This window comes from Frieseomelitta varia, unplaced genomic scaffold, assembly GCF_011392965.1.
Source record: "Frieseomelitta varia isolate USP_RPSP 00005682 unplaced genomic scaffold, Fvar_1.2 scaffold_290, whole genome shotgun sequence".
Taxonomy (NCBI): domain Eukaryota; kingdom Metazoa; phylum Arthropoda; class Insecta; order Hymenoptera; family Apidae; genus Frieseomelitta; species Frieseomelitta varia.
The window spans coordinates 42985-64636 of NW_025110024.1; the positions used below are offsets into that span (position 1 = coordinate 42985).

A 21652-nucleotide genomic window follows, 5' to 3' on the forward strand; every position below is an offset into this window, starting at 1 on the left:
AATATCAAATTAAATTTTAAAAAGTAAATAACATCATTAATCATTTTTATATTTAAATATAAATTACATTCAATATTAAACTTTATATTGATCTACTTAAGAATAAAGGAGATTTTTTAAATAATTCATCAACTTTTAGTTTAAACAGTTCACTTTGAATAGGTTCATTTAATTGACATAAAGGATTTTTCACCACATATTCTAAATATACCTGCAAAAAGTAATTGTATCAAAGATTTTTGCACCCCATAAAAAAGTTTGTAATATAATATAATATAAAAACATTTAATTACTCACCTCTCTATATAATTGTTGTAACAGTTCTCTAGCATTTTGTGTAACATTATCAGTATTCAATACAAATTTTAATCCAGATGGAGTTTCCAAGTAATGTAATGTATATTTACTAGTTTTATAGTACAAAAATCCTTCTTTTGGATCCAATGGTGATATTTTACTTACAAATGATTTTATAGAAAATAACATTCCATACATTAACTTTGCTTCCTAAATTTTATGCAATTTTGAAACATATTTCTTAGAAAAAATTTTCAAAATAATAAATGTACAACCAAGGTTAGGAATTACATATATTTTCTAATTTTAAAATAAAAGTTTCAATACAACTACTTATACATACTTCTCCTTTCGTCATTCCAGATTTGTTCAACCTGTTCCATTCCGCATAGTACAATAATGTTCCATTTTTGGAAAATATGTATAAATTGTGAATTGTCATACTCTTCTGTCACTATCTCAAACAAGGAACAGAATAGACCTGGTATGACATCTTGTGTGATTTCGTATTACACGTTCTGAAATACCGGTATGGTAAAAGATCATTCATTTTTTAAACAAATTCATTTCTATAAATGAGATAAATGATTTGTTAAGACAAAGTGATTTACATATGAGGTCATTTCTTGTTATAATTCGTTAAAAATTAATGAATTATTGTAAGCTAGTTTTAAAGGCTCACTGTAAAGATCATGATTGATCTAAATGAAAAAAAATTGTTCAGTGATAAAAAATTTTCTCCTCGGCGAGATGTTTGAATTTTTACAATTTTCACAAGGAAAAGTATTCTTACTTTTACACTTGCTGCATGATGTAAAAATAAATATCTTTGAAAAAAAAAAACAAATTCAAGATTGTTAAAGTGGAAACTTCACTTTTTAAAATCAAGTTGATTGTTCTATTATTTGAATTATATGAATTTATTTTCACGAAATTTATTATCGATAATTTTTTATCTAGTGTATGAATATTTTCATTCTTTTTTAAGAATTTCTCGTGAATTTTGGGTATTTGATTTAAATCAGAGTTTTATTTTTTATTCCAAGTTAATATTTCGTGCGAAATGCGCGCGTATTGAATTTAAATTAGTTAAAGATTACAGCGCCAACGGTGAGATACAGAATACACTTTCTACGATTCTCGAACATATCGATATTTCTCACGATCGATTTTTTAACGGGAAGAATGGCGGAAGGTAGCACATCTCGTTTCTAAAGAAGAAAGTGTTATCCAGAAAAGTCATTCAGAAAGAAGTGTCATTCAGAAATTCTCAGGTAAAAATTTAAATCAATAGTTACTAGATTTGTGTTTGTGTTGTATATTTTTTTTAAGATAAAACGTGCATTTTTAGCTTCAACTCAAGGTAAGATTTAACCAAATGATCGTTACATGTAATTTTTAACAATTGGAGAAATAATAGCATATAAATATTTAAATAGAACATACTGTGCTAAAAGTTATTTATAATTTTATATCAAAATGTAATTTTAATTCTAACCAATACAAATATTCTGACATTGAAATATGACTAATTTTTTATTATATATTCATAATATACTTTCACTTTTATTGTAATATTTTCTACTCATTTGTTGATTGTTTAACCTCATATTGCGTAATTCTAATACTAAATTTAACAATTATTTATTAAGGATGTACGTATTTAGTGGTCTAAATAACAATTTTACTACATGATATAATAAAATTTCTCATCTCTCAGTTTTAAATATTGATAACTTTTCACCTTGTGTATGAATATTTTCATTTTTCTTTAAGAATTTCTCATGAATTTTGTGTATTTGATTTAGACTAGAATTTATTATTTTTTTTTTTTTCCCCAGTTGGCATTTCTCGAAATATGCGATTATAGCGCCACAACGGTGAAATATGCAATATACTTTCTACGATTCTCGAATATATCGATATTTCTCACGATCGATTTTTAAACTGGAAGAATGGCGGAAGGTAGCACACCTCGTTTCTAAAGAAGAAATTTTCTGTTATCCAGAAAAGTCATATAGAAAAAAGTGTCATTCAGAAATTTTCAGGTAAAAATTTAGATTTGTGTTTGTGTTGTGTATTTTTAAGATGAAACATGCACTTTTGGGCTTCAACTCAAGGTAACATTTAACCTAATTATTACATATAATTTTCAACAATTAAAGAAATAATAGCACACAAACATTTAAACAGAACATACTATGCTTAAAGTTATTTATAATTTTATACCAAAATTTAATTTCAATTCTAATCATAATAAACATTGTGACCTTGTAATATGACTACCTTTTTATTATATATATACATAATATGCTTTTACTTCTATTGTAACAATTTCTATTCATTTGTTGATTCTTTAAACTCGTACTGCATAATTCTTAACGATTTCAATACTAAATTCAACAATAATTTATTAAAGATGTACGTATTTAATGGCTAAAATAATAAATCTTTTGCGTAATACAATAAAATTTCTCATGTCTCAGTTTAAAATATTGACAATTTTTCATCAATTGTGTTCCTTTTAAAGAATTTTTCATGAATTTTGTGTATTTGTTTTAGGTCATCAGCCTTATTTTCAGAAAATTTTTGCGACTGCGCGCAATGCAGTCAGTAGAGTCAGTGTTTGTTGCGCAATATTTTAATATTTTTCTGAGCAAAATGGCTCTCGTTATATTAAATAATTAATTCATTCAAATTATAATTCGCGAAGTTAGAGTCAGTGAGTTCGCCGACTGTTAAACGCGAACGTTGGTAGTCTTTCCTTTTTTATATTTCTTCTTGTTCAAAACTCGTTTTCGGTATTAGAGTCAGTGCTCAAGAGGATAAGGCCTCTCCAGGAAATTAAGATTGTAAGTAGTTTTATATTGTATTGTATCTCAATTTATTCAATTTTTCAAATTTAACTAGAAAGTGTAATGTTTGATGTTTTGTTACAGACACTTCACATCAGCATTAACTTCTTGTATTTTGGGGGGAAAATCCAACAGTGGCTCTAAAGCCAAGAATGTAAGAATCTTTCATTATCTTCAACTTAAAATTTTACTTTGCTTTTAAAATATAAATTCTGTTGTTTAATGTTTTCTTATAGATCTTCTACAGTATCCACTTCCCCTAATTCTTCAACAATCTTATGATGCTTCAAAAGCTAAAAAAATGTAAGTACTTTAGGATGTTGTATTTAAACTCTATTTTTTATAATTCTTTCTCTGTTGAAATTGAACTATATAAAATTGTAATTATAAAATAAAAGCACCTCAAATTATTAGTCCCAATTCTTATTATTATTGAAATTTAAATTTTCACAAATAACATTGTGCTTATAAAAACAAAATGTTTATGTTTTTTTAAGAAATGTTTCACGGCGTTCACGTTTACCATGGGATTCCCAGTGGCATCTACTTGATGAGTGTTTTCACGATAACTTTCCCTGCTCCAGTACAGCATCAGGAATAACATTCTTTACATCTATCCCGTGAGTCGCATGCATTTATGTTCCTCCGATCACTCAATCATGCCGTAGGACAAAAGGTCCAAATCTGCACGGGTGATTGGTTGTATACGTAGAATTTTTGATGAGCATAGTGACCGCGGGTATATTTTATACCCGTGAGTAGTAACATTTTTTCAGATCTTTTTATGTATTAGATCAGGATAGGGCTTCTTGCACATTGCGATTTTAACAATTAGGATATATACATTTATTGTAATTGCTTATAAAATCAAAATATCTTCGATATAAATGTTTGCAAAATATCTATATGAATAGATAAATTATAAATATTTATAAATAATTATTATTAAAACGACTTCATTTAAGCATTTCATAGCAGAGAAGACGGATGTCCTCCGACTTCGTAGCTATGAAAGATGCAATTATTATTGATACTGCTGACATATTTTATTAGAATAATTAATAACTTTTAATTTCATCTTTCCTTTTATAATACTATTAAATGATTCAATCAATTGAGTTTTATAATTATGAACTTCAGTGGAATTTGAAATATAATAGATAAAAATTTTTTCCGCAAAAAAATGTATGAAATTTTATGTGCAAGAAGATACTTCCCGACAGACAAATTTTTGAGTCAAGGCAACTAGTTTGAACACTTTCGCATTTTCGAAAATGTGCTTTGATGAAAAAATCGTCTGAGATTGTTTCTATTAATATTTAATTTGGAGTCAATTGTTTGATTTTGATTGTTTGAATCAATTGTTAGATATCATACCTCTTTTAATAAATTCAATTCTTTGTCTTTATTCTCTTGCAATTTCTAAAATTTCTGAAATAGTAGAGTTATTACAATTTGAAATAAAATAACGCAATAGTTCGTTAGATACAAATTACATAAAGCAATCATTTTTCTAGTTCAGGATTTTCAGGTTTAACCCCTTCCGTGTTCATTGTCAGGATCTCACTCACGTGCCCAGGTGCTACTTGGGTGAGTGAAAGACATTGGGCACGATGACCATAGTTTGTAATTTTATAAAAAATTTCTCAGCGACTGGCAGTGTGTTAGCGTATCGTGCACGACGTATTTTACGCATATGTGTGTGTGGTTAGGATGTGGAATTGCGTCGTTTCTATTGTTCCATTCATTATAAATTGTAATACTTAAAATATTTATGCTCTAATTTAAAGAGTTATGAATTCTTTAAGGCATTATTATAATGCCTAATAAATACATTATAATTACATTATTGTTATGATTCTATCAATTATAATCAATTATAATGACCCCAAGTCAACTTGCACATGTAATTTGTATAGAAATTATATGTATCATTGCTCAGTTATTAATATCTCACATATATTTGTGAGATAAACATAAACGTATTTTAATCAAGTTTTACGCAATGATCGCTAGCCATTGTCAGTCGATTTCAGGATAATGGTACGTAAATTAGAGTGTGAAAGTTGTGTGTAAGCTCGGGTGTCGGAGGCGTCCCGGGACGTCCTCTCTAGTTTAGGTCTGCGCCCGAGTGGTATGTGTGAGAATCGTGGTGTGAGTGTGTTGGTGTGCCTGTTTTGCCATTTTTTAAATATAGGGCGACTGATTAGGATAGGTAGCTTACTTTCTGGAGTGCCTGTGTTTAATTATAAGTAGGTAGGGCCGGGCAGGTTGGCACAGTCTCTGGTCGCGTGTCCCCTTTTCGCGTGTCCAACCTGTTTCAGGAAATCTAATTTGAAAAATCGACAGTGAAATTGGTACAGTGGAGCATGCCACTTGTTTCTGGTTTTACTCTTCGATTTTTCGAATTTAGTATCGCGGTCGCGGTCGCGGATAGGTCGCGAATAGGTTCCGAAACGAACGTTTATGTAGGTATTGCTCGAGCACGCACGTGCGAACGGACAACGATCACTACGATCGATGACCGTCCACGTGCATTGAGGTCAGCTGTTGCGATTTATATTATTATCTCACCTTTATAAGTTATTTTTTAGTTTGCGATTAGAAAGACTCGAGCTAGATGTAAGTTTCAGCGGGCATTGCGCTCGAAGAAAGAAGTGGCTAGATGCCGAAGAGGCCCGGCAAACTGCCACGAAGAGGGTCACAACAAATGGCTTCTTATCTTCTGGATCATTTAAATGATTCCATAGCATGGGAAGTCATTCTCGTTACTACTTTGTCACTGTGCTCTTTTAGTATTTGTAGTTGTATTTTTTTTTCTTCTCCATCATCGTTCATTTTCGTTTTGGGCAAATCGCGTTTCTTCTTGCTAGTGTTGCGAGAAATCGGGTTAAACTAGAGTTGCGAAAAAATGATAATCGTGTTTGTTTTAAAGTTGCGAATTATGATTTCGCGATTGTGAATTTTTAAAGTTGCTTTAGAATTATACATAATAAAATTTATCTTGCTTCCTATTATTTTGAATTAAATTATAGAATTATTGCTTTTAATTAATTTTAGAGTGTTAAAGTATTTGAAGTAGCTTTTCGTTCGTACACTTTTGTGTTGTTAATAATAATTTTCATTGAATTTAGCATTAGAGTTAGTTTTGCGACATTATTTCATCGGGATTTCCAGTTCTATTTTTTTCTCTTAGTGTTGCGATAATGAATGATCGCGTTTCACGAAATAGCGTTGCGTTTATTGAATGCCCAAATTCTTCCACTGAATTCGTGGAAGGCTGTTCCTGCTCCTGGATCACCTGATGCAGCTACAAGAGTTGTACAGAAGTTGTCATTCATCAGCAACCTCCAGTATGGTTGCTCTGGACGCGTCGCAATTAGTGTTGCGCATGTTTAAACATGAGTGCATATATTAATAACGTCGCGAACTTATTTTCGGGAGTTTTAAACATGAAGAAGCACTCTTCGCGTTTGATTTTGAAAATTTCTCATTTCACAATTAGTGTTAGTGAATTAGTGTTGCGAAACAAGATATGGTTTGTTCCTCGTAACGTACATAATAGTAGCCCTTCTGGTTATTGTATTGTTGAGTAAGAAATGCTTGTTTTTTAATAGCCTTTCTGGCTATTGTATCGCGGTTTTCTTTTCAGTAGCCTAGCCCTTCTGGCTATTCATTTGCTTTTCTTTCCAAATGTCGGGACTGTTTTAGTGGTGTGGAACTTTTGTGTTAAGTTTTTTAAACTACTAATCCAACAAATAAGTTTGTTACAGATTTATCAACTTCCAAATGCATATGGACGAAAGATGGAATAACATGGACTATGGAATTTAGTAGGAATGATTCTTGGATCCTACCTAATGGTAATTAAATATATCTTCTTAAATTTGTTTTACAAATCATTGTGACATCAACAAAAGAATGTTGTACGTAGAATGCACTAAAATTAGATAATATTTAAACAATTAGAATATTCAGAAATATTATTTAAAACTCCTAAATTTTGGTATGCACACCAATTAATTGGGTTAGGTCTTTGTATTCAAGGTTAATATATACAAATTTTGGTCGTCAGTGATCCAGAACTGTTGATAATTTTTTTTCAAACTTCTAAAATTTGATCGATGTGCACACTATGGTAGTTTAATTGATAATGAGCCTCTGTACTGTCCAAGGTTAATATATGTACCGGTCGTCAGTGTTCCAGAATAGTTGATAATTTTTTTCAAACTTCTAAATTTGGTCGATGTGCTCACGACAAAAATTCAATTCGTAATGAGCTCTTGTCTCCGTATCGATTGACATTAATCTGATCTTTCGGTCGTTAATGATGCGATACAGATAACGAAAATTTTTTAAAAATGTATTAGTGACTCGATTACTGCAAATAATTAATTAAAAATTTTAAATACTACTTAAAAATGGTATAGAAGAGAATTTATTGTACAATTGTTACAAATAAATTATTAGAGATATTAGATAATATTTAAACAATTAATAATAATATTCAAACAATATTCAAAAATATTAATTAAAACTCACTCCTAAATTTTGGTTGATGTGCACACGACGGAAGTTTAATTGATAATGAGTCTCCGTACCGCTGAAGGTTAATATATACAAATTTCAGTCGTCAGTGATCCAGAACTGTTGATACTTTTTTTTCAAACTTCTAAAATTTGATCGATGTGCACACTATGGTAGTTTAATTGATAATGAGCCTCTGTACTGTCCAAGGTTAATGTATGTATCGGTCGTCAGTGATCCAGAATAGTTGATAATTTTTTTCAAACTTCTAAATTTGGTCGATGTGCACACGACGAAAGAGTAGTTGGTAATAATGAGTCTCATTTTATTGATAAGTTCAAACTTTCATAAAATCGAGTTTACAAGATAAAGATAATTCATTTAAGTTGTGAATTTACATATTTGTAAATAAAAAAACTTTATATCTAATTATGTTGTTCATGAAAATGTCATATTTCAATAAATTTTTTCTAATACTTTTAAATAGATGTTAACAGTCAAATATGAACTAAATTTTTCATCTCAATTTTCATCAATTTTCATCTGTTTTAAATCGTTATATTCCTTCATTGATGAAGTACCACCTCGTTTAATTCGATGAATAATTCTTGAAATAAATCTGGCAACACTGTCCATATTTTTTGTTTTTCGCGGTACAAAACTTGCCTGAATCGTTACGACAGCATGTGACATTAAAATGGTAACGGGAATCCCGATATCGTTGGCCGAAAATACATTGGATGCTAGTTCTATTCATATACCTCGTCTGTGATTTAGATATTTATCGACGATTCTGCCTGTGATCATATGTAATAATGTAGAACACTACATAATTATAATAATCTACCTTTACAGGTAAAGTTATGTTTGTTTCCTATATTATCTACGTTTTGAGGGTAAGAAAGAATAAATAGTTTGGACACAGATGAGGTTTGTTGTCTGATTGACGTTACTTTATCATAAAATAAAGACCTATTTATAACTGTTTTTTCACAAAGCATTGGTATACAAGTAGCACTGCAACGCAACGATCAATTGGTAACAGTAAATCATGATTTTCGTACGAATTAATATTCGAAGAGGAGATTATGAGAATGTGTTATATCGATTTCTGCGTATCTATGAAGTGTTTAAACAGCTGCTTTAGCTTCTATTAAATCTTCGTGTAATATGATTTCGTAATTTACAATGGTACCATAGTACATGTAATTATACGCTACGTTTGAGTAAGAAGTTATTAATTGCAGAGAAATTGATAATACTCCAATTAAACTTTAGTAAAAAAAGGGAAACAAACGCGAGTTCAAATTTTCGTTTTTACGAATGAAGTCTTATATTTTTTATTTATGAGGTTTTGCATTCCGCAAAACGTGGATTTTACTAGCTGATATTTACTAGAAAGTAAGGGTCTACTAAAAGTGGTCTACTAAGAGTCTTTCCCCAACTCTAATAACTTCGCCAGTTAGGAAATCCAAAGATAAAAATAAGAAAAGTGAAGTATTTCAGTTAATAGGACGTGAAATCCCAAAAGATGCGTCTTATGTTCCACTGAGCTCATCGGAACGACAGTAGTAGTAAAGATCGGTTAACAGCCAGCCAGAAGTAACGAACTAGCTGCTTGAACTGTTTTCGTTTAATTATTGATTGACGCGTCGCGACAGTTTCGTAAGGGAAATAGAGATTCGAGTTACTATTGCGAATTTATTGCGGAATACAGAATGCGTTCGTGGTTCCTGCAGCTTGGGCACGATTATCGTTTCGAGCATTTTTATTAACACGTAACGGTATCGCGGCAGACAACTACCGAGCTCAGCACGTAAAGCGTTGCCTTTTTCGATCGGACTTCGCGTCGTCGAGTGTGCCATTTGCTTTTTCACCGCCAAAGTAGAGTCAAGGGAAAGGTAAAGTCGACCGAGCCCGAGGAAAGCTTTACCGTAGGGCCGTATAATATCTATGCGAACGACGCTATGCAAATAAATACAGCGTAAACGGGAGCATAGAATAATAGAGGATAACAAATTATGGATGATATACGGTTGTACAATGCCCACTGCGGTGGGACTGCGAGCTATAAGCGCTGGTTAAACATACAACACTGTGGTTATCATAGTGAAACTGAGATGAAACGAATGTCGTTGAATTGATCGGGAGATAACTGGTTAACAAACGTGCTTCCACGATTCTTGAACTTTTTAAACAGATAATTTGTAATGTAACTGGTTATAATAACTTTGAAATTTCACATGTTGAAGTTAGAGAAATCTTCCTTATTAGTTGGACCATATTTTTGTCCCCCTTCTTGTCGAGACTCTGCAAAGTAGAGCGTTATAAATGACAAGTTGCTTGCTCTTGTCTTCCGGAAATTTCCATTTTATGCATCTATTTATTTTATGGTTCTAAGATCTATTATAAATGTTGTCAACAATTACAAAGTCACGCAACGCCACAGTCATCGATCACTGAAGTTAGAATATCATGTGACGTTACAGTCACATTATTTGTCATTATAGTTGAAAATCACACTACACCGGCAGTCACGTCATCGATTATTAAACTTGAAAATCATCCGATGCCGCAGTCGCGTCATCAATTATTAAAGTTGATTGATAAATGTTATTGGTGTTTCTAACTCGTCGAACGTCCGAGCGTAGATGTTTTCCCTCGTTCAAGCAGATTAGCGCAGAAAGTGAAAACTGAATCTTTTGTATCCTGTATCATTAGGTTAAAACCGTTCGATATGAACACGCCGTTATTTAAAAACCTGTCGAACGCGGTACAACAACGGCTTACGTGTTTACGCATTTTCGACAGCGGGGATACAATCGGCGTGGCGCGCGATAAAAATATCGCCGCATAAAACGAACGATCGCATCGCCGGTGACTGGAATGATTCGATAACAATGACCTAGGCTGTAAATCAAACGAAACGTAGGCAACGCGCGTTGAACCGACTGTTTTCGAGTGCATCGTTCGCGTCGAGTTCGCTGCGCCCAGGGGTTTACGCACTCGTGTAATATAATCACCCGTTGGCCAAACGTTTGAAACGGTAAGCTTAAAATGGTACGCATACAGAGTTTGTAGGGTGGCTATAGGGCCGAGCTACTATCCAGAACTACTATACTGACCCTGATACAAGCTTACCAAGTTTATTCAATGGCGTCCCTTCTATTATGAGTGCTTCTCTGTTAATTTCATTTATTCTAACTTTGGCCGGACCGGCTAGACTTCGCCACAATTTCACGCGATTTAACATGGTCAATTTATCGCTAACTATTGGTCACGTGTTCCCCGGGCCCGGTTCAAAACCCGAAGCGAGCAAACGTGTTTTACCAGCCGAATATTTCACAATGGTTGTTTAACCCTCTATAACGTAACTGGAAAGTTATATACACATGTCCGTGTAAATTTTAAAGATATTGTTTTGCACGTTTTATGGCTTCGTTATTGTGTTTCATGACGGTAGACCGTTAAAAAAAAAAAAATACCAAATGACATATTTATTACGATCGTTCGCTGTCGAATATTAAATTGCAGTGGCGCATTCAATTCGCGAATAGGCTCCGGATGTTTGCGTGTTTATTGGAAATTTGAAAGAACAGAATCTGCAAAAATATATAAAATATTCGGAATCAAGCGCACTTGGATCTTCAATTGCATTCATGAAAATACGAAATGGCACGAACATTTGCAATCTACTTATAGTACTACTCGTGAATATTTCGTGCAATAGTCGCAGTTCATTTTTATCTTTTCATCAAGCGCTCTGTTTGGATCTTCAGTTGCATTCATAAAATTAGGAAATTGCACGAACATCTGCAATCTACTTATTATGATACTACTCGTGAATATTTCGTGTAACGGATGTTCGCAACTCATTCTTGTCTTTTCATTTAACTTTCTCGAGATCGACATCAAACTAGAAAACTACCTATTCAAGAGCTGACATTCTTTTTGTTATGCATTTTATTTTATCTCGTGACATGCAATATGACACACACTTTGATTAGACACGACATGAGATATGAGCACCAGACACGCACATCGCTGATATCAAAAGGGTTGATCTCGTGAGACCAAAATTCGTCAAACAGCATCAAAACTGTTTCGTACGAAGGTCAGGACTTCGTACTAGATATCACTTTTGTCGGTAATATTATTATTACATCGTTGTCAATCGCAGTAACAATCACGCAGCTTCGATTTTTGTTCGTTTGCTCGCTTGTTTGTTTGTTTGCTTCCTCGCTCGATTGCTCGGTCGCTTATTTGTTTGTTTATCGTTCTTTTTGCTTTTCTCCTTTTTGATTGACCCTTTCGAAATTAACCGATTGCCGTACTGAACTCTCGCCTACACGCCACTCTCAATATATTCCAATGAACGAAATTTCACACCGCCGCAGTCGTACGGACGACGATTATCATCGACGAATATCACTTTGGTTATTCTTTCTCTTTGGTGGATGTACCGATTTATCGTGTCCTGAAACATGTAGTAGTTTCGCGGAGAGAAAGAATCGCTTGACCGGATTACCGGAACTGTGAATCGAAGCTTGATCTTCTTTTGTTTGTCGAACGACTTTCTGTGTCGAGTGGGTTATTCGAGCTCTGCCGAATCCTTTCACCTCCATACGGTATTCGAAAGTAACTGAGATTTATATAATTTCAATAATTCCTGTTTCACGAGTGTCCAAGAAAAAAAAAAGAAAAAAAAAGGAAAAATTGGTAAAACCAGGATTACGTGTTTTGTTCTCACTCGGTTGAGATACTTTTTCCCTTGTTTTTCTTTTTCTCTAGGGTTAAGTGAGAGAATGCACGATGTTACACGATGACAAACTGCGGTTACATTAACTGTTTCATTAACCGAGTGGCGAAGAGCATTCTCCTGTTTAACTTTATGACATGAAATAATTTTTTATATCACACTGAAAAATAAGACTCTGCTTGCTTGTTAATGCACGTCGTTGAGATGCAGACACGTTTACGAAAATTTATACGCAAAGGAGTCGCGTGAAATTTTTATTGATTTCCCGAGAAATGTTCATTGTTTATTATGTTAAAAAAGGCCGACGTCAATAGAAACAAATTTCTTTCTATCACCAATTAAAAGAAATGTTAGACGTTACTTCGACGATTCATGCATCACAAGCTTTTCTTCATAAACATTTTACAGTTTTCTATACTCGAGAATAAACTTTTTGATAAAACGGTATGCAAAAGCTGGATAATTGGTGAGATTACGATAAGTCACTGCTGTTGTTTACTTTGCAATCACCGACGAAAACGTAGATAGAAGTTTTGTATTTGTTAGCGGGCAAAGCGAGTTTGCAAATCGTCCCTTTTAACTCGTAGAGCAGATTTGTTCGTCTTCTTCATTCGAAAACCTGTCTCTTTTTTCGCGAGGCCATTGCGCACGATTCGCGAGATAGCGAGATCATTTGTTCTGCCTGGTATAGGCTATAGGGTGGGCCAAAAGTTTCTTCCCATCTATTTTTTTCAAATAAAACATCAAAATATAAAAGAAAGCTAATTCTATTAATTTTAAATTAAATTTAAGAGAAATTTAAGCAAACATGATCTCTTCACTATAATTTTAAAAATGATTTCTTTCAAATGTTGAAAGATGACCGCCAGAGCGTTCGCAAATTTATGCTCTCTTTTAGTAGAAAGTGATTTTTGGTCCATCCTATATAAAGCTCTTTTTTTTGTCTCTTTCTGCCACTAATAAAAATAGCACGTTGGTTTTTCCTTCTTGGTGTTCTTTCATCTCGGAATTTAACTTTTGGAAATTTCAAACAACTACCACAACGAGCTGCCGTCAATCGTAAATCGTCTGGGAAATCATCCGCAAACTATTATTATTACGCTTTTGAAATCGCGGCCACGTGAGATCGAGCTGTCGCGTCCCAGTTAATCAAGAGATTGTTTGTTCGCGCGGTTATTGGAAAAAAATGGGTGAATTTTTGTGAATTATTGTGGGAGATGTGACTGATTACTAATTTCGCGTTTAAATTTCAAATCGATTCGTTCAACATGGGAAAATATATATCAGATATATAATTATAAATTGCTTCGCTTCTATGTTTTTCTCTATTTTTGATTGAATAGAAGTCTCGTTCACTAGTTCATATTAGAAATTCTCCAATAATCGACGAATAAGAAATTTCCAATAAATGACGAGAAAGAGATTAGTTTTCAATACCTTGCTTCGTAGTTTGAAGTCAAAGTCTTTATTAAACGATGCATTTACCAGTGATTTATCGAAAAGATATTAAAAAGATATTATTTTTGGGAAAACTTTGAAAAATTTAAGTAACCAGCGCTACAACTTTTCACTAAATTATTTGACTTTCTATTTTTCTACAATTCATGTATGTCCGTGGTTAAGCATTTCTTTCTCGCAGCAAATTAATTTACAGGATTAATGATTTCTTACACATACTTCAAATATTCATATGTACTAAACGAACACAAAGTAAATTTAACGTGTTTGCAATTAATTTGCAGATAATCTTCCTTTAAAATACAATCGTGATTGAATTAAAGACCGAGTGCTTCGTTAATATACAGACATATGTAAATATTGATAGATCTCAATGATTTAATTCAAGTGGAAGTTAAATGATATCGTGTTATACTAAATATGTCTGATATCGTGCCGGCATAAAATATTTTATGAAATTTACGTTTCATGCGTACTTCACCTGACACAAAATTGGACATTTTGAATTTCGATTACACATCAACAAAATATTTATTCTCTCCTTCGATGTTAATACATTTTCAAATTAAATGTTTGTACGCACGATTGCAATTACTTTATCGAGAAATATACTTAATAGCTGTCATTGTAGTGATCGATTTAGAAGCAGGTATTAAACAAAGAAGGCCTCGATTATATGTATTTGCGAATTGTTTAATTTTGATACATCTTAAATTGTAACGTTTGTCTGGTGATCAATAGTTATCACTGATATAATCGTGACAATGATCCGGATTAGACATTATTCCTCGAAATTTTTTATTGTGATGTATTTTTGAGGTTGTTATCTCTTTCATACGAAGAACATGAGATGAGATATAGGAAAATCAGCAGAATATAAAATACAATGCTTGAATTTAATTTTACCAATTTGATTGAAGATTATTCGTTTTCAATTCAATTTCGTCGCCCTGTCGAATTTCCTAAATCGCTTCTTCGATAAAGCTCGTATTAGATTTTCATTACACGAAGTAAAATTAACTGTCAGTGCCCATTAAATTAAATTAGAGATGGCAATTATATGAGATTGGCCATTACGATTTTCAACTGTATGGAACATTTGTGAAAACTCTTGGTCAAGTAATCTTCTTGTAATCTTTGTAACAATAGCATTCCAGTTTCATTCGACTCGGTAATTAATGTACCTTGTTATTGCTTGAGTAAAAAATTTATCTGTGCTTCTGTTCAACGATAATTTATAGTGGTTTGTTTTGCGAGAACTAGATAATGAAAAAAGGACAAGATATTTTGTAGGGATTGTAATTTTCGCAACGACGGTATATCGTGTTTCCGAGTATGATAAAAACATTAAAAAATAAAGTGCTGCGATTTGTGAGAGAATACGCGTATACAATATAGTGTAAACTCGCATATTTCGTATTTTAAAGAAATCTTTCAATCACTATTGAATTAAAAGCAAAGAATCCTATATGTTGCAGCAAAGGAATTTCACTACAATATCCTGAAAATTTTCATTGCTTTTATATATGTACAAGTTTGATTGGACGTGTTATATTGTTCTGTTGAAAATAACAAGCTGATTCTGTTTCATTTGTTCCAAGTCAAGAAACTAAAATATTTTACCTTACTTCAAGTATGATCTAACCAGCCGCGATAAATTAATGACTCACGACAAAATGTTGAAAACATATGACAAATTCGCAATATCACGATTTTTCTCTCAATCCTCACTAAATGCAATTGCAACGCTTGCAAACTGATGGGATATATTTCTTTTATAAAAGGCTTACACTCGAGGCAACGATCGATTATCAATTTTTGATCAATTTCACAGTAACATTTCACTCCAATGAGATTGCACTTCTCGCCTTTTGAATAACATTTTTCAAGTTAATTTTTTTTTTACAAGCTTTTTTACATTTTTCACGTTTTTTACATTTTTTTTTTTTTTTTACAAGCTCTTTCCAATTTTTATAATCTCTGTAATTTCCGATTCCGTTGCGTTACATCACCTTCAAAATACCAATTGATATTCAAGCGTGCCACTTTAAAAGCGGCAGATTAACGAAACGGTTTAATAAACAGCAGGCGTAAACCGAAACAAAAATGCAAAGACTACGATCAGATTCGTACGTGGTGCGGGGACTAGGCTGCTTTATCAGCGATAAATCGATCGGTATCGCTGCGAACAGAACTGTCCAAATATTTCCGTCAGGCTTTTATCATACAATGCTCAGTCCGATGCTTGTCGACGATTGTTCCCATATCGCTGAATAACTTCCGTGCCGCTTGACATATCGATATTTAAACAGAAATCCGCAAAATAGGCGAGCGACCGGACGTCGAATACTCTTAAACACTGCCGTTTGTACGTGTAGCTTCGCGCGGTTCGTTTTAGGGATGGGATCGAATCGTGTACGTATAATACATACTTACGAACTCGAGTTCAGGCCAACTTCGTTTCGAATGCTGCTCGAAAGTACCAGTGTTTCAATCATTATATTTTCATTAATTTATACAAGCAATAAATGAATGTGTGTACAATGTTTTGTACAAACAATGAATGAATGTAAAGAAATGAATGAATTCATTTTGTACAGGCCATAAACTTCATATTAAATTTACAATGTAAATATAAATATTATATTATTATTATGATATTTGTCTTTACATATATAAATTAATATATTCATACAAACAAGCTTCGGACCCTAGAATGAGTATTTACAAGTTTCTGAAACCTATTCTACAAGTTTCGTCTCGTGAGTTTTGAATGTTAGTCAAAAATAACAGTGTTTAAAGTGATTGATTAATTTATACATGTACATGAATATATTCATTTATATATAAGCAATAAATATAAAAAAATGAATATAAAAAAAATGAATGAATTTATTTTATATTATACAAACAATAAATGAATATATATATACGAATTTATTCATATTATAATCATATCAATGAAAATCATATACATATATTCATCTCATACAGATAAATTTCGAATCCTAGAACGAGTACCTACAGGTTTCAGAAAAGCATCTACAAGTTCTGTTTCGAATGCTACTCAAAATTACCATTATTTCGTTGATTATATTAATTTTATATTCATTACAAGCAACAAACGAACACACGAATGTAAAGAAATGAATGAATTCATTTTATACAAGCAATAAATGCATACATATGAATGTATTCGTATTACACATTACTCGATTCCTTTCTTGTCGATTCTCACACGTGTGCACACATGACGATCGACCAGAGGCATTTGAAAATTTCACACGTAGAAAAACAGAAACACACTTCGTCGAGCTAAAAGTAGCAACGCTCACGGATTCCAAATGAATCAAAAAATATAGTGTCGATTATTCTTCAATTATTCGTTTCGTAAATTGTCAGATCAAGTTGCTTAGGTTTGCGTGTGCTTGGAAATACTTATAGAATCGGTTTCAACTCGGCGATAAACGAAATGTTTCGAGCCTAGTCGACCTTCGACCTCCAGTTTCCATCGTACGCCGAATCTCATGCGAGATCGAGGTAAAAGGCGAGGGTATTTCACCGGTCGCGCGACCGACACGACGTTTGGCTGCTCGCCGATGTCGTCTCGTGAGACCCGAGACGTTTTATTTGCGGCCACGAAGTTATGAGATAGAACCGGAACCCGCCTCTCGATAATAGCTTTGGCCGATTATCTCGATATCTGACGTTATAGTATATAGTTCACTAGTCGGCGCGAGTCTGTGTCAGACGATCGCAATCGCGGTGTCGAAGACGACCCGGCAGCCGTGACATCGTCTCCGAGTAATTAGAGACCAGACTTTCGTACGACCGTTGCGATGCAGGCTAAGGAGAGGACACCAAAGGTGAGCGTACGCGAGAAAAAGCTCGCGAAAGAAACGAATCTCGAAGCGACGGGAAAAGTGAAAAACTCGTTCCTCGCCAGACAATGGGGCTGCGTCAGACGAAAATGTCCGCGATATAGAGATTTCGCTCGAGTGAAATTCTATTTCTCCCGCTGAGATTAAGGTGCAATCGAACGAACGTGCATGCACGTAAGCGTGTTTCGTCATTCGGGAAGATCGTTCGGATTGTGAAAGTGATAACTCGATGATAAACGAGTGGGAAGTTATTAACGTACTTGCGTTACCGGTCGAAAGTTTAGCTACACGTTTTGTATATATATATATACATATACGTGCAGTGAGTTACAGAGGCATTTGTCACTGTTGCAACAACTCTAGAACATAAAAATTCCAAAATATGTATCGATAAAGGTGTTGATCGATCGAGCTTAATCATCTCGATATAAATGATCGTTGAAAATAATTTTGGAGTAGTTTCTTGTAAATGTAAACATCACAATTGTAATTGTATTGTTGTAAAATATCAATTGACCAAAGTCGATTCAAATTGGAATACCCAACATCAGTATCTCGTGATATTTTTCTATTTGCACATTGCACGTAAGAAATGAATACATTTGTCGTTGCATGACGCAGTCGAAAGATAAACACGTACCAACATACACGAAAATACAAAGCGATACACAAACTTCCGACCGGTACTGTACGCGTTATAGTTATAGCTGTCCAAAGAACAGTAGAATCGTCGTCGATTTTGTGGAATTCGCGTAGATCGTACACGAAGAAGCTACGAGGTCTTTCGTGCCACTTTTTAAGTACACGTAGAGTTTGAAAAAAATATTGTTTCGACGCGACGATCTGTCCGCGCGACCCGAAGCCTCCCGCTCCCGTTCGGTGGAGAGGGAATAATCGAGTTCGCGTGCGTCTCGATGCGCCGACAAAACAATGGGATCGACCGCGCGCGGAAAAGAACAGCCTTTCGTCGGATCTTATCTGTCGGTGGCTTACGGCGCGAGTAGATTAAACTACCGATGCTCGTGCCGTTAGACTTTACAGATAAATTCACTCGATTCGAGCGTTCTCCCTAATCTCGTTACGTAAATACCTTGGGCGGTCCTCCAGTGGCAGGTTTTCCTGCCTTTCCACTTTCCTGCATTACCCTTTGCCCGAGTCTGTGCGTGCGTGTGTGTACGTGTGTGTGCGTGCGTGTGTGTGTGTATCGTCTCTCGCATTCTCCTATCTTTCGTCTGGCGTTCCACATTTTACAGGCCGGTCCTTACCCCGCTCGACTAACCCCAGGTTCTTGATTCCGCGGTTCGATATCGAAGCTTTTCTCCGGTTGTTGTTTGGCTGCTCTCAGTTTTTTTGTCTCTCCCCTCTTTCCACTCGTCCTTCCTGCCGGCCACAACCGAGGCTCGGGTTGTCCTCTTCTGTCCTCCGGCGAGGACATGATTTATATGATGCAAATATAACGTAACCCGTGTTATTGGCAGACGAAAAGGGTTTCCCTGGGAGTCGGTGGTGCCCTGGTGGAGCTAGCTCAGGATCCCGAACGTGGTAGCTGGGCCAATCCCATCGAGTTTGTTCTATCCTGCATCGGGTATGCCGTTGGCATTGGCAATGTTTGGCGTTTCCCTTACCTTGTATATCGTAATGGCGGTGGTACGTATACGTGTGTTGTACGTTGTGAAGGGCGGCTGTGCGTGGATCGTGCGGCGTACGTACCTACGTGGATACGTGCGCACGACGTTTTTCCATAGACGAGAAAAACGTCTAGCCAGTGCTCGCTAAACAGACGGTCACTGGCTAGCAAACGAACTACCGGATTACGCGGAATGATTTATCCTCGTGCGCGCGGTCGTTTTTGTAAAAGGAAGGAAGAGGCGCAGAGAGAAAGCGACGGAGAGAGAGAGAGAGAGAGAGAGAGAAAGAGGGTAAAGGAAAAACCTAAAGGTAAAACGGGGAAGAGGAGGAACAGAGAAAGAGAGAAATGCGGTAGGCGGATGAGCAGATGCGCGACATGGCGCGTACGTGCGTGGTCGACGTGACGAAGCGACTAATTCGAATAATTAAGCGTAGTTTGGCAGCTCGTGACCGAGCGTTCGGGAAATTTAATAAATCTTTCCTGGCTGCGTGTGCGGTTGTGCCTGTTGATACAGCCGCCCCCTCTTTCACCGGGGTTTATTTGCGAAATACCGAGAGAGAAAGAGAACGAGAGAGGGAGAGAGAGAGGGACAGAAAGGTAGAGCCCGCCTGCGTATCCCGAACACTTGGCTTTTAATTATTCTATTTTACTTCCACTCTCATCGTTTTGTTCTTTTCTGTTTACGTGGCTTCAGCTCTTCATTGTTCCCTGGCCGGCGCGCGGTGCGGCCGCCTCTAATGAAAGACGACCAAAGAGAGAATAGTGGCTGGCCGTTTTTAACCTTTCCCAACTGTAACGCGATGTTTCGTCGCGTTAATCAGACTCGCAAGTCCGATAACTTTTAATTAGTGTCCGTTCGACGTGCATGACAAATCGACTCGACCTATTCACCTCTTCTGGACTTTTCTGGCTATGTCCCGCCACGAACCGAGCACAAACACGAATCGAGGTCAAGAAATAGCTTTCCCAAGTCGAGCAGATAATTTTCGTTAATGCTCGTTCCGTCCCTCTTGATACTGTGGTATTCTCTTTGACCTCCTTTTGGAACAAGATGACTGGTCTTTTGAGATTTTTCGGTTTTTGTTCGATGTTGTTCCTCGGTATTTATTGACTGTCTATTTATAATACACGCGTTTGTTAGAACCTATGTATTATAATACATGTTATATATATATATTATACATTATAGTACATAGATTATTTATACATTATAATGCGTGTTAATATTATACATTATAATACATCATAATACATAGGTTAAGACCGTCATTTCTCTCTCGCTTTATTTTTCTCAAGTGTCGTAATACTTGCGAGTGGACCGTGAATTTTTATGCGAGTTTATATTTCCATAACTAGGAGTAAAGGAATTGAAATTAAATGGAATGAATATAAATGTATACTTATCGACCCCGATTCTCGTACTCTGTCTCAATTTGACTCATTTTTCTTATAAAATCATTTCGCAGTACGGAGGACACTGCAAATGGGAAGGTGAAACTCTATTTTTTCCAAAATTTTTCTAATACCTTTCCAGTGTATATATTTGACATTTTTAACAACAAAATATGACGTCAGAGTTGCAAATAATATGCGTTACTCAAATTTCTCGACAGACCACACATATTTATAATTCTGAACATAATGATAAAAGAAAGGAAAATCAACAAAACAAACAAACATAACGTTAGACGAAATCAAGACACGAAATTTTCTGCGTTTCGTGCATAATTCAACAGAAATTTGATCTGTTTATCGTTAATAAAAGAATCTAACTATCTCTTCGCTATAATAATCTCGTTACTATTGTGTCAATTTCGCACCAAAAGACGAACCACGCTGAAAAAATAAGGGATAGACGAGGGTTGATCATTTTATTAATACGTTATAGCGTACGATCTAGTCGTTGCTTTGTTTTCTAGGTGCCTTTTTAATTCCATTTGTTCTAATGCTGTTAACCATGGGATTGCCGATATTTTTCTTGGAGCTGGCTATCGGACAGTATTCCGGACTCGGTCCTAACGAAGCGTTCACACGTATGGCGCCGGCACTCGAGGGCCTCGGTTACTGCACCCTCGTCGTCATTTTACTCGTTATGGTCTATTACATGGTAATCGTGGCCTGGACACTTTTCTATACGTTCGTCTCGTTCGTGCCGAAGCTCGGTTGGGCCTACTGTGACAACGATTTCAACACGAACGGTGAGTACGCTGATAAAATAACAAATGACCATCGGCTCTCTCATCTG

The 21652-nt window shown here is 35.0% G+C and overlaps 2 protein-coding genes across 5 annotated transcripts in view; one reads left to right on the forward strand and one right to left on the reverse strand.

Moving 5' to 3' along the window:
• Positions 1-28: 28 nt before the first annotated feature.
• On the reverse strand, positions 29-801 carry LOC122529504 (trafficking protein particle complex subunit 1). The gene is made up of 3 exons (XM_043655699.1): positions 641-801; positions 298-507; positions 29-211 (listed from the first exon to the last, which is right to left on the reverse strand). The coding sequence occupies exons 1-3, from the start codon at positions 737-739 to the stop codon at positions 83-85; spliced, it is 438 nt and encodes a 145-aa protein (XP_043511634.1). The 5' UTR covers positions 740-801; the 3' UTR covers positions 29-82.
• Positions 802-17623: 16822 nt separating this feature from the next.
• The window catches only part of LOC122529506 (sodium- and chloride-dependent glycine transporter 2-like), a 28094-nt gene continuing 24065 nt past the window's right edge, over positions 17624-21652 (forward strand). For 3 of the 4 annotated variants that reach the window (XM_043655703.1, XM_043655705.1, XM_043655702.1), the window contains exons 1-3: positions 17624-17762; positions 19256-19424; positions 21327-21605. In XM_043655703.1, the coding sequence (XP_043511638.1) occupies positions 17736-17762; positions 19256-19424; positions 21327-21605 (475 nt within the window). In that variant the 5' untranslated portion in view covers positions 17624-17735. The remainder of the gene's footprint in view (positions 17763-19255; positions 19425-21326; positions 21606-21652) is intronic. The other variant, XM_043655704.1, reaches the window with a different exon arrangement.